The sequence below is a fragment of the Triticum dicoccoides genome, chromosome 4B, assembly GCF_002162155.2.
Source record: "Triticum dicoccoides isolate Atlit2015 ecotype Zavitan chromosome 4B, WEW_v2.0, whole genome shotgun sequence".
Lineage (NCBI taxonomy): Eukaryota > Viridiplantae > Streptophyta > Magnoliopsida > Poales > Poaceae > Triticum > Triticum dicoccoides.
The window spans coordinates 81,762,407-81,773,824 of NC_041387.1; the positions used below are offsets into that span (position 1 = coordinate 81,762,407).

The window sequence follows — 11,418 nt, forward strand, 5'->3', positions numbered from 1 at the left end:
TGGCGCATGGTGATGGGCGACGGTTTGGCCGTCGGTTCCGTTCGGTTGGGCGGTTGGGGTTGGACTGCGGGAGAAATCCCTGCCGGCTTCGGCCCCGACGCGGTGACACCTGTGGGTGCCACCATTCCTCCCTGGAGGGTGTCGGTGGTAGCCACCCCCCACCTCCCTCCGCGTGCCCGGGGAAACCCGAGGACTCGTCCGGGCAGCAGCGTCATCGGCATCGCATCCCCTCTTGGAGGTGCTGCTTGGTACGCGGCGGATCGGAGCCTCGGTCTGTGGTGTTTTATTTCCGGTGGGCGCCGCGGTGGCGGGTCATCCGCGCTTTGCCAAGCTGTCGTGGTTGGCTTTTGTTTCTTCTTCTTTTTCTCTTGGTGTGTTGTGCTGCTCGCCACAGCGTTATCTGTACTCGGTGTTGGTGCTTTGGAATACAAAGCGAGGGAAGACCCTTTTTCGGTAATGCTTTCGAAAGTAGCATTTTTGACCTCCGATTTTGTTTTCTTTGCCACGACTTCCACGAATGTTATTCCACGATAAAATTTTGCAAGCACTCAAAACATTCCCGAGGTCATTTGAGCTCGAGGCAAGATACTTCGCATGTCATTTGTTGGCTTCTTTCCCCTTCTCCAGCTTGCACTGTTTACTACAGTGGACTTTTTTTTTGTGGGGTACTCCTACTTGATTTCGATGAGAACAATGATGTTTGCTCTCCTGTAAACTGAATCTCATAAATCCTAGCCAAGTTTGGAACACAACGAAGAAATTTTATGTTCTTTTCCAAAAATCTTGTCTGAGGATATTCCATTGTTACCACCTTTTTGGAGATTTCTCGTTTTCCAAAAAAAATACATTTTTATTAAATTTCCTGTAAAAAAGTAATGATTTCATCTTCAACATTGTCAACCAAAGTAAACAAGTGAGGATATTCACAGATTTTCACAGAGACATTTGTGAAAGGCCCCAACAACCAACCATGAGCACACTAGGATTCAGTGCCCTACTCACATGATGACCATCGTTTGCATCACGTACTAGCATTATGGCTCTCTACACATCTGCGCATGTTGTTGCTGTCAAACAAGATCCGTCACCAGCGGATTGAATGGCAAAAGAGCACATTCGGAACTGTCGTTGTACATTAACTATGGTACCAGATGGGCTACTATTAACCAAGAAGGTTGGGGTGTGAGATGAACATGACCTGTACCCGATGAAGTACACCGCATCTTTTGGACCGCGGAACCCCAGTTCAGACCAGCTCAAATGTGGAGTGTACAGAGTACTCGCTCAAGTTTTGGAATCGTTGTTTTGGAAAAGAAACTTCAATGTTGTGCTAAGTAATGCTTTGTGAGCAACTAATTGGACTATATTTTAGTTCACGCTGTGATTTTCCTCAAACTACTTTGTAACAGTAGTAGCAACCTTGTTTTTGTTATCTTTCCTTTCTTTTCTTTGGTAATGGTTTCTTGTTATATGTCTTCTAGTTTACCTGTCCCACAGGTTCTCATACGAGTACATCTTTAGCAGCTTGAGGAGATTTGGAAACTGTCAGATCTTGGAGATATTCTACTTGTTGATGCTTAAGAAAATGCTCGCCATTTGTTGACTTCTTTCCACTTCTCCTTTACAAGTTTGTATTGTTTACTACCCTGGATTGTTTTTTCTGTTTATGGGGTACCTGCTTTAGATGAGAACGATGTTGATTGCTCTTCTGTAAACTGAATCTCACAAATCCTAGCCAAGCTTGTAATACATTGATAAAATATTAGATTCTTTACAAAAAATCATGTTTAAGGATACTTGTTACCACTTCTTTAAGGGTTTCTTTTTTCCCAAAAAAATCAATTTTTTGTAATAAATTTCTTGGAATAAAGTACTAATTTCATCTATAATATTTTCACCCGAAGTAAACAAGTGAGAATATCCACACAGAACTTTGTGGAAGGGAACTGAGCTGTGGGAGAGCAGTAAGACCTTTGTTGCATGAATGACACATTTACAATCATAATTCTGTTTTTTTTTGGACGAAAGGAGCCTAGGCTCCCAATTTTGTTGCATGAAATTGATAATGAAAAACGCCCAAGTGGACGAACGTTTAATGCAGTGTGTCACCTGGCCGTGAACCTGATCAGCCCAATAACCTCACTAAGGAGATGTCGACAACAGTTTAACGCACGACAACATCGCCAGAACTATTGGACACCAGCAAACCCTAAGCATAAAACATACAGAAAGAAGTAACCGATCAAAGACCATACACAAAAACTACCATATGGGGCCAGCCTTGCTTTCTGCGAAAACACTGTGGCCTTAGGTGAAAGAAGTTCTATGCACTTGTCATTCATGCAACACTGCTTCAACTACAAGTAGAAGAAGAAGCTTTCTTTGTGGGATTTTCAGGAATCTTAAAACTATGAAGCTTTATGCACAATGGACCTTCACTGTACTCCAGGAAGATTCAGCTCTGGAAGGTAGAGCATAGGTACTATTCCTACACCCCTTCCGGATTCCTCCCAATCCTACACATTTAGAGGAACGCCTTGACTGGCTCGGAATGCTTCTCGATCCTATCATTGTTGAGTAAGTTTGCACGAGAAATTATCACTAGCAACATATGTAAAGTCTGCTATATAGTGGTGACTCACCAACCATGACTCTTCGTGTTTAATACCATTGGCTCATGGTGAATTCATCACAATAAAGAAGAAAATGTGCAAGGCCCTACAAATCCTATGATTCATTGCCCTCCCCACACATGCTGCTCATCCTTTACATCATATACCGCATTATGACTTTACACATTTGCATATGCTCCTAGTCCAAGCTGTGGTAAAACCAGATCCAGCACCAGCGGATTGAATGGCAAGAGAGTACATTTGGTGCTCTAGTTGTACATTAAGTATGGCACCATTGTTTTCTTCCCCTATAGCACTCATCTTTTCTAGACCAAGGAGTGGTGAGCCGGTTCAATACAAAATAATGTTAAGCAAGACCATACTTTTGCACCCCAAAAAAAAAAGTCCAAGCTGCAATTGTTGAACTGATTCTTCAGCTTCGTCTTAGCCTCCAATATATGCATCCCTGATTCTATGCAGCCTGCCAGCCACCTCCTCCATGTTGATGCGATCACTTGGAGAGGACTTGGTGCAGCAAAGGCCAACATTCAGCACAGAAAGTAAACAATGTACTCCATTATCCTCCGCCGATGGAGCTTCTTGGCAAAGGTCCAACTCCTGTACCAGTTGTGGATCGACACTCTGCAACATCTTGTCAGGGAAGTTGACCTCTGCAAACTTTGCAATGCTTAATCCGTCCTTGAACATGTCATCTGTTGGGCTCTTTCGTATGAATATTTCAAGGAGAACGACCCCAAAACTGTAAACATCTGCAGCGGTAGAAACTTGACCACCTGCTCCATATTCTGTAGATTGCATAGATCGAGAGATCGGTTTAATCTCACACTTCCAACTAAATTAGTAAGAAAAACAGACCGTAAAAAAATAATACCTGGAGCAACATATCCTATGGTTCCCCTGATTGCAAGCGAAGAAACCGATGTCGAGCCATCAAAGGATGATGACATGGGATAGACTTGCAACCGTGCGAGTCCAAAGTCTCCAACATGAGCTACCATGCCATTATCCAAAAGAATGTTGCTGGGTTTGAGATCACAATGAACAATACTTCCATGGTGGTTATGGTGCAGGTACGCCATTGCATCTGCTATATCCACCACAATGTTTAACCTTTGAGCAAGTGAAATGTAGCTCTGTTTTAAAGAGTTGCCATTGCCTTCCGTTGAGTAAAGCAAGTTATGCAAATCCCCTCCTGGCATGAACTCATACAATAACGCTTTGAAATCATTTCCTCTAGAATCGATGCTAGAGCATGCAGTTAAGATACGGACTAGATTGCGGTGTCGCACATTTCGCAAAGCATTGCACTCTGCAATGAAGCTCCTCTGTGCTCCCCTTGTCTCTAAGCACAATACTTTCACTGCAACCACATTTTCTTCTTGAAGTATCTTCCCTCTATATACTGAACTGTATCTTCCCGTGCCAATCAAATTGGATACAGAGAATCCATCAGTTGCTCTAGCAAGATCCTTATAAGAAACTTTAGGAAATTTGCTATCAAATGAGAGCGAAGACATAGAACTTCTCATATGTTTTTTCCTCCGCCAAAGCAACACAAAGATCACCGTAGCAAGCAGTGAGAGCATGCAAGCGAGTGGGATTGCTACTTTGAATATTACAGGTAGCCTGTATTTAGATATATTTGAAGACATAACAGAACATGAAGGCAGGTATAAGTTCGATGCCCCACCACAAAGGCCCTGATTTCCATCAATATGTGTGGCAGTTGCGTTCTTGAATATTCCATGTACTGGAACCTTGCCCTCAAGATGGTTGAACGACAAATCTAATTGTTCAAGATGCTGAAGGTTCCCAAGAGACGCTGGTACTGAACCGGTTAAGTTATTGTAAGACAAATTGAGGACTTTTAGGCCAAATAGGTTGCCAAATGAAGCGGGCATGTTGCCATTGAAAATATTATTGTCCAACTCAATGTCTTCCAAACTTTTGCAAGCACCCACAGTGCTTGGAATATCTCCAGATAACTTGTTGGCTGAAAGCAACAAAATCACGAGCTGCTTGGCGTTGCCTACTTCTGCAGGAAGTTGTCCGTGAAGGTTGTTGGATGATAATCCAATTTCCCTTATTGTTGGAATGCTAAAGATCCTCTCTGGCACCCTACCATGAAGATTATTATTGGAAATGCTCAGTGTTTCAAGCGATTGAAGGTTTCCCAAGCTTGTCGGTATGTGCCCAATGAATTGGTTTGTGTCTAGAAGGAGTTCTATTAATTGGGATAAATTGGAAAGGGAGGAAGGAATGTTGCCTGTAAACATGTTGGTGGATAAGCTCAGTTTTTGCAAATTTTTGAATGCTCCCAGCCAGTGTGGTACCACACCTGTAAATCGATTGTAGTCCAATCCTAAAATGATCAGGTTGGGAAAGTTTGCTATGCCGGAAGGAAAGCTCCCTGCCAACCGATTTTGTCCCAAAAACAGATACTGAACATGAATGGAAAGGTTACTCAATGAACTTGGCACCTGACCTTCTAGAAGATTACCTGCTAACGAGAGACCTTGTAGCTCAGTGCAGTTTGCTAAGCTACTCACAAAGTCCCATTCTTGCTTGTTGCGTGCTTGGACCTTATTCGTCTCAATATTTAACTTGACAAGTTTGGAGAGTCTGCCAATGGAGCTAGGCACAACCCCAGTAAAATTATTCGTCGATATGTCCAAGACACGTAGACTGGTTGCGTTTACGAATGAATGCGGGATTTCCCCATGAAAGAAGTTCTGGCCTAACGAAAGTATCTGGAGATTAGGCAGAGAGTTACCTATGTCGGACGGTACCTCGCCACTTAACATATTCGTGTTAAGCCCGAGGCCGGTGAGACTGGAAAGATTGAGGATGGCTGGTGGAAACATGCCTACCAACAGATTACTACCCAGATAAAGAATCTCCAGCCCGCCCAACTGTGCAAGCTCGTCAGGGATGCTGCCCTGGATACGATTAAACGCACAGCTGAGCTTCCTCATTGCTGAGACATTGGCAATGGAAGGAGGGATGGTTCCACCAATGTCGTTAGTTGAAAGCTGCAGCTGCTGGAGGTTCGGAGGGAGGTCCGCAGGAATTTGGCCATCCAGACCATTGTTGTTGAGCCACAGGACCTTGAGGCTGGAACAGTTTGCAAGGCTGGTGGGGATGCTGCCCTGCAGAATGTTATTGCTAAGGTGGACGGTCTGGAGGCGACGAAGGCGGCCAAGGGACAAAGGGATCTCCCCCGTGAAAGTGTTTTTCAGCAGTGCTAGATTTCTGAGGAACGTCAGGTTCCCGAGCCATGGAGAGATGTGCCCCACTAAACCCCGGTTGACTAGGCGAAGAGAGACGACGCGGCGCAGGTCCCTGGTCCTGCAAGAGACGCCTTCCCAATAACAGAGGTGGGTGCTCTCGTTCCAGGACGCCAGGGCTCGCTGCGGGTCGAGGACGATGGCCTTCTTGAACTCAAGCAGGGAGAGGCGGTCCGTTTCATTACTGTGAGTGGAGGTGGCGACGGCTTGTGCAGCCGCACTGGACGCTGCTATGAGCACCAGGAGAAACTGCCCAATCACAGCATCCTTCATTGTGTTATACTCTGGCCAAATCTACAATAGCAGAGGGAATTTAGATGGTCAGGAAACGTTGGCCACATGTGTTCCAACTAGATGGTCAGGATGGATTTTTGTATGTTGCTTACCTCCAAAGTTATTTAGAGTCGTTTCTTTTCTCAAGGTTCTTGGGCACGGTTCGAATAGGTGAAACCTTGGCTACTGCACGTAGATCATCAGAGTTCTCTTCACATCCCTGTGTAGAGTAGAAGAGGAGAACATGAATGATGTATACAGTTTGTGAGAAGCAAAAGCTATAGATGAGTGACATGAACAGATGCTTAAACAAGTGAGGCTTACTTGCTTGCTTACGGCTGCCTTGGTCGCCACCGGCGGTGCCGTGCGTTGAAGCAAAACTGGTCAGCGGCCGGCAGACGATGGGGTGAGCAGAGTGTGAGTGCCCATGACCATGGGTTCTCTCGTTTTTATAGGGCTTCACTGTCTCTAGCTACTAACTAGTAAGCCAAGGCAACTTTATTCAAAACTCATTCGGATCCGCTGCTTTCCATGCTAGTTGACTCCAGGTTCGTCTTCACTTGCCCATGGACCCGTGGAGTGGTTGGCACACCCGAATGTTGATCAGTTTCTTCGCAATCGGCCGGCCGGCCGGCTGGCTGGTCAAGATGCCTTGGCAGCCAAGCCATTTCGACTATATTATCTGCCCAACCTTGACTATTCGTCAATGATGCCTGCAAGAATATTACACTGGAGCTCCCATTCCACCACCTGGATAGGGACGCCAGGATCTCCTTCACGCAAGTCTCCAAGGTGGCTGCATAGAACAGCTCGAGTCAAGGAAACACCAAGTTTTTTCACAACATTAATGCTAGTCTGGACTCCTGAAAATTCTATTCAAAAAGGATATTTGTATTCTCTCTGTTTAGCTTGGGTCCAAGCTCTGCACAGTCCACTCCACTCCTCCTTGATGTATATTCCCAATATATCTTGTAGATAACACCTGTGTTTCATTGAACAAAACTATACAGTTCCCCTGCAGGCATCACTCCGATTAACGTGCACGCAAAAAAATGGTTAGACAGGGTATAGGACAATAAACCACCGGCACCAAAATCTACTTAATTTGGCTAAGTGCCACAGTTTTACACAAATTTCCACAGTGCTTCACATGCGCCTCATGGCTCACAACAAAACTGACCCTGTGAATACAGCAGTTTCTAGTATACAAAACCCAAAGGACAGCCAAACTAGGCCCTAAGCCAGTAAAACGGCATCCAAAAGTATCGTTTTCCCCGCTAAAACAAACCAGCAGGCTTTCCCCACAAAACTGTCCAGTATGCAAATGCACGCAGCATTCCCTCATTCTGGGCTCTTCGTTTTCTCATCAGAGTAACCAGCAGCCCTCCCTGTCCTGCCTATCAAGACCGAGTCTGGCGCTGGACCCTCGTATTCTCCAGTCATACCACGGTAGGACCGGGCCTTGAGGTATTCGATCGCAGACTTCGCACCTCCTTGGTAAAGAACTGCATCGCTATTTTGGTTTCGGGTGCTTAGGGCCTTCTCCGTTAGCTCGGCCAGTGCAAGTGATGTTTCTGAATGCTCCTCGTTTTCTGTGGGGCCAAATGGCGGGAAAACACGTGTGATTTAGAAGAAGAAAAAAAGCATGAATCACGAGACCATAACTATTAGCATGTGGAGTTTTTATAAGGTTCCAAATGAAATATGGAACTCAATAGGTGAACACACTAATGTTGCAGGACTTCAACAGGTAAAAGACCTAGTGCACACAGTGACAGATATATAGATCCAAGTGCATAATACCTTGAGGACAATCATCTTCCACATAGCCGCCTTTGATAAAAGAAAAACGTGCTTCTTCACTTTTGCTTGCAACTTCTGGTTTCTCCGAACTGATCAATTCCTTGAAATCCAAAAGATATTCTCCAGTCCATTCTCTTCCTCTGAAAATGTGTCACAGATCCAATAATGATGATAAAGAAGATATTCTTCAAACTTAATGCCACACGTATACTGTTGTCAATAATGACATGTACCTGCTAAAAGCTAATACAGCTTCAAATGGTGTGATAACTGGGGCTAAAAGTTCTTTGCTATCCAATAAAGCAGTTTGGGCACAAGAAACATATACAAAAACTTCACACTGCCACAGAAAATATCTGTCAGTCAATCTACATATGAGAAGCAGAAAAAACAATTAGAATTCACTAGCACCTCAGGAAAATTGGCAAGCTTAGCAGAATTAGGCCGTCCCATGACCAGTGTATAAGATTTCTTTCCAGCAGCTTTGATCAGATTTTTCATTTGCTCGATTATGTCAAGGTAACCAGCTGTATCAACAATCAATGTGCCACAGAACCACAATTATATGTCCACAACAGTACCAAAGTGATAAGCGAATAGTTGTAGTCAAGTTCAGTGAATGAATCTCTAATCATGAAAAAACAGGAAGTTCAACTAGAAGAGAAAACATAATCAGGGCCTGATCCGGTCAAACCACCAAAGAAATTCAAAAAACCATGCATATGTCCCGCTTTGAACTGCTTCAAACTAGCCGAATAAGCCTTGGTCTGAACCAATCAGGCCGGACCAGATCGAACCAAATCAACCCACATGCACAAGTTATTTGATGCTCAACATATGGCATGTTTACCCTGAAACACTGAGGAAAGCGGTGCTAAAATCTGAAGTCCAATTCAAACAAGTTCCCCAATACCACATTGCAGAGCCAAACCCAAGGTAGCTTAGATTTCCATGCTCACCTACCTAACATTGGCATAACTATATTTTCAATATTAAAGGTAACAATGTACATACCAACGCCTAGAGTTCCCACCAAAATGCCAACAATATTTGCATCCTTTGCCTTCTCCACAAGGTAATATCTACAAACAGTTTGTATTATTATTAATACTACACAGATAATGTGTACGTGCATTTCAAAGGAAAATAATAGCATACATATGCTGCACAAAAATGTACCTGCGCCTAAGAATTTTCATCAGATGAGAGACATCCCTTGAGAATTGATTTGCTACTGTGTCGTATCTAACTGCATACAAACGTTTCATTAATATTCAAATTCATTTCATTAGAAAGATCTTTTCTCTTAGGAGCAAACATAAAAATAAAGGATGCTCGAAATGCTACCACATGATACCGTATCCATGTACTGCATGCCAGGGTGCCAGGCCCATAATAAAACACAGGAACCCACTGGCTATATTATATGTTAACAATACAAATAATTTAGCAGAAGTCATTAATACATGTCCTAAAGGTCAAACGAGCATGCTCTCCAAGTCTCCATAGTGTAGGTTTCATATTGTCATATAACTGTTTACACATGTGTCAAGAGAAGCAAACTGGATTGTACATTGATATATTATAGAGCCAAACTAGAAATTAGGCAAAACATGATTTGCATGAATTGAAGTGATTCTCCAACTAGCCATAAACTGAGGAAGAGGGAAACAGACCTATATCACATTTATTGAAAGTAAGTGCAACGTTGGCAAAAGCAGAGTTATCTTGTCCAATCCAATATAACAAATAGTCATCCATTTTCTCATCGGTGGATATGCGCCATGTAAGGCCTCCAAGATTATACTTGCGCGTGGATCCTTCCACATTACAGCAACTGTTCACAAGTGTTGCCAAATCATCATTGTCTGCAGGCAAACCATCATTATGAGTGCTTCCATTGGATTGAGAACATTGCTCTTCTGCAGTGGGACTTGATGACGGACTCATTTCTGAACACAGAACTTCTGCATAATGGATTTCGGAATTTTGACAATCTGATTTGCATAATTCCAAAGTGGCTCTTTTAAGATCGTCCAAAGCATGTCCATACTCTAACCCACATAACACCTATTTAATAAGTCAGATCAGCAAAATACTATTACAAGTATAAGTGATGAATATAACAATTGATAGCTCGACAAATTGAATCAGCAAATAGTAACACCGCTGGAAACATGCAGCAACAGAAAAAAAATAGTTAGCAGATAAATTAAACAATATGCAGGCATTACATAATTATTACCAGAAACAGGGTAATTTCATGCAGATGTAGCCATTAACGGCAACACAACAGAATGACCACAGCCAACTCAATTTGTTTTTGTTCTAACTACTCTAATTTAGAATCGTGACCTAAATCAATTTTGTGTACTTCCTTGCGAAGGATATGGCCTAATTGATATTACATTTAAGCTTACCGGTAAAGTTATATTGTTCTAAATAATAAATATTTAAACTTAGAAAGAAAATGCCTATAACCGAAAATGCCATCTTTTCTAACTTATTAATTTTATTTAATATACTTAGAAAGGGTGATTTTACTTCAGTAGGAAAGGCAAACATTTTCAGTACGATGATGTTATGTAGTTCAGAAAAAATGTGAACTCCAGAATTCAATGACAAGGACTAAATAGATGCTTATTCCATAAACCAAAGCACAACTTTCAGCGTAAGAAATAGTTTGAGGCATACAAGTGGTTTACTGATTTCTCTCAAGCAATTTAGCAACAAGCTGCAACCATTTTCAGTATGTTGATTTAGTAATGTAGTTTAGAAAAGTTGTGTGAACTCCAGAACTGAGAATTCAATAACAAACGAACATCTTATGCTTATTCCATATACTAAAGCACAATTTTCAGCATAAGAAATAGTTGAGGCATACAAGAACGGGTTTACTGCTTTCTCTCGAGCAATCCAGCAATGAGCGGCAACACGAACTGATGTCCAATGGTGCCTTCCCAAATACGAAGAAAGCTGGCAAATTCGATGTTCTGCATTTAGATTTGTTCTTGTCAGCACAGAGTTTTGATAATGTGAAACAAAAAGGTAATGGCTTCCAGCAAACAATCATCATAATGACTGGAACTGTATAAGTGAATAAAAACGAAATATTAATATGATAAGCATCTCCCACTGACATCATGACCGGACATAAATGAGGAACACCTTGTATTACTATCAACCATTTCCTGCTAAATTCAGAGCTGGCAATGCCTTTGCTAGACAGCAGACCATCTCTAACATGATTGCCTAGTACTAGTAATTATCAATGCCCCTAACAGAACAATCTGAAGCATCCAATCGTTAATCCAACAAACAGAGAAATCAACCACCTACAGAGACAAAAACTACCATTCCGAAGCAACAATCTTGTTTTCTCGACTCAGCCTGCCCATTAAAACGGGGCGCGACAACTGACG

At 42.6% G+C, this 11,418-nt stretch overlaps 2 protein-coding genes across 3 annotated transcripts in view; both read right to left on the reverse strand.

Moving 5' to 3' along the window:
• Nucleotides 1-2,678: 2,678 nt before the first annotated feature.
• LOC119295152 (receptor kinase-like protein Xa21) lies at nt 2,679-7,042 on the reverse strand. 2 transcript variants are annotated; one of them, XM_037573494.1, is made up of 5 exons: nt 6,518-7,042; nt 6,307-6,413; nt 5,134-6,214; nt 3,505-4,971; nt 2,679-3,418 (listed from the first exon to the last, which is right to left on the reverse strand). In XM_037573494.1, exons 3-5 carry the CDS (start codon nt 6,191-6,193, stop codon nt 3,057-3,059), a joined length of 2,889 nt encoding a protein of 962 aa, XP_037429391.1. In that variant the 5' UTR covers nt 6,194-6,214; nt 6,307-6,413; nt 6,518-7,042; the 3' UTR covers nt 2,679-3,056. The 2 variants fall into 2 exon arrangements, with proteins under 2 accessions (XP_037429391.1, XP_037429390.1); XM_037573493.1 differs by having other exon boundaries at nt 3,505-6,214; nt 6,518-7,041.
• A 221-nt stretch (nt 7,043-7,263) lies between these two features.
• The window catches only part of LOC119295153 (2-(3-amino-3-carboxypropyl)histidine synthase subunit 2-like), a 5,108-nt gene continuing 953 nt past the window's right edge, over nt 7,264-11,418 (reverse strand). Inside the window, exons 3-10 of the mRNA XM_037573495.1 lie at nt 10,881-10,989; nt 9,673-10,066; nt 9,176-9,245; nt 9,011-9,078; nt 8,408-8,523; nt 8,230-8,336; nt 7,997-8,136; nt 7,264-7,785 (exon numbers count right to left, since the gene is read on the reverse strand). Of these exons, the coding sequence (XP_037429392.1) occupies nt 7,535-7,785; nt 7,997-8,136; nt 8,230-8,336; nt 8,408-8,523; nt 9,011-9,078; nt 9,176-9,245; nt 9,673-10,066; nt 10,881-10,989 (1,255 nt within the window). The 3' untranslated portion in view covers nt 7,264-7,534. The remainder of the gene's footprint in view (nt 7,786-7,996; nt 8,137-8,229; nt 8,337-8,407; nt 8,524-9,010; nt 9,079-9,175; nt 9,246-9,672; nt 10,067-10,880; nt 10,990-11,418) is intronic.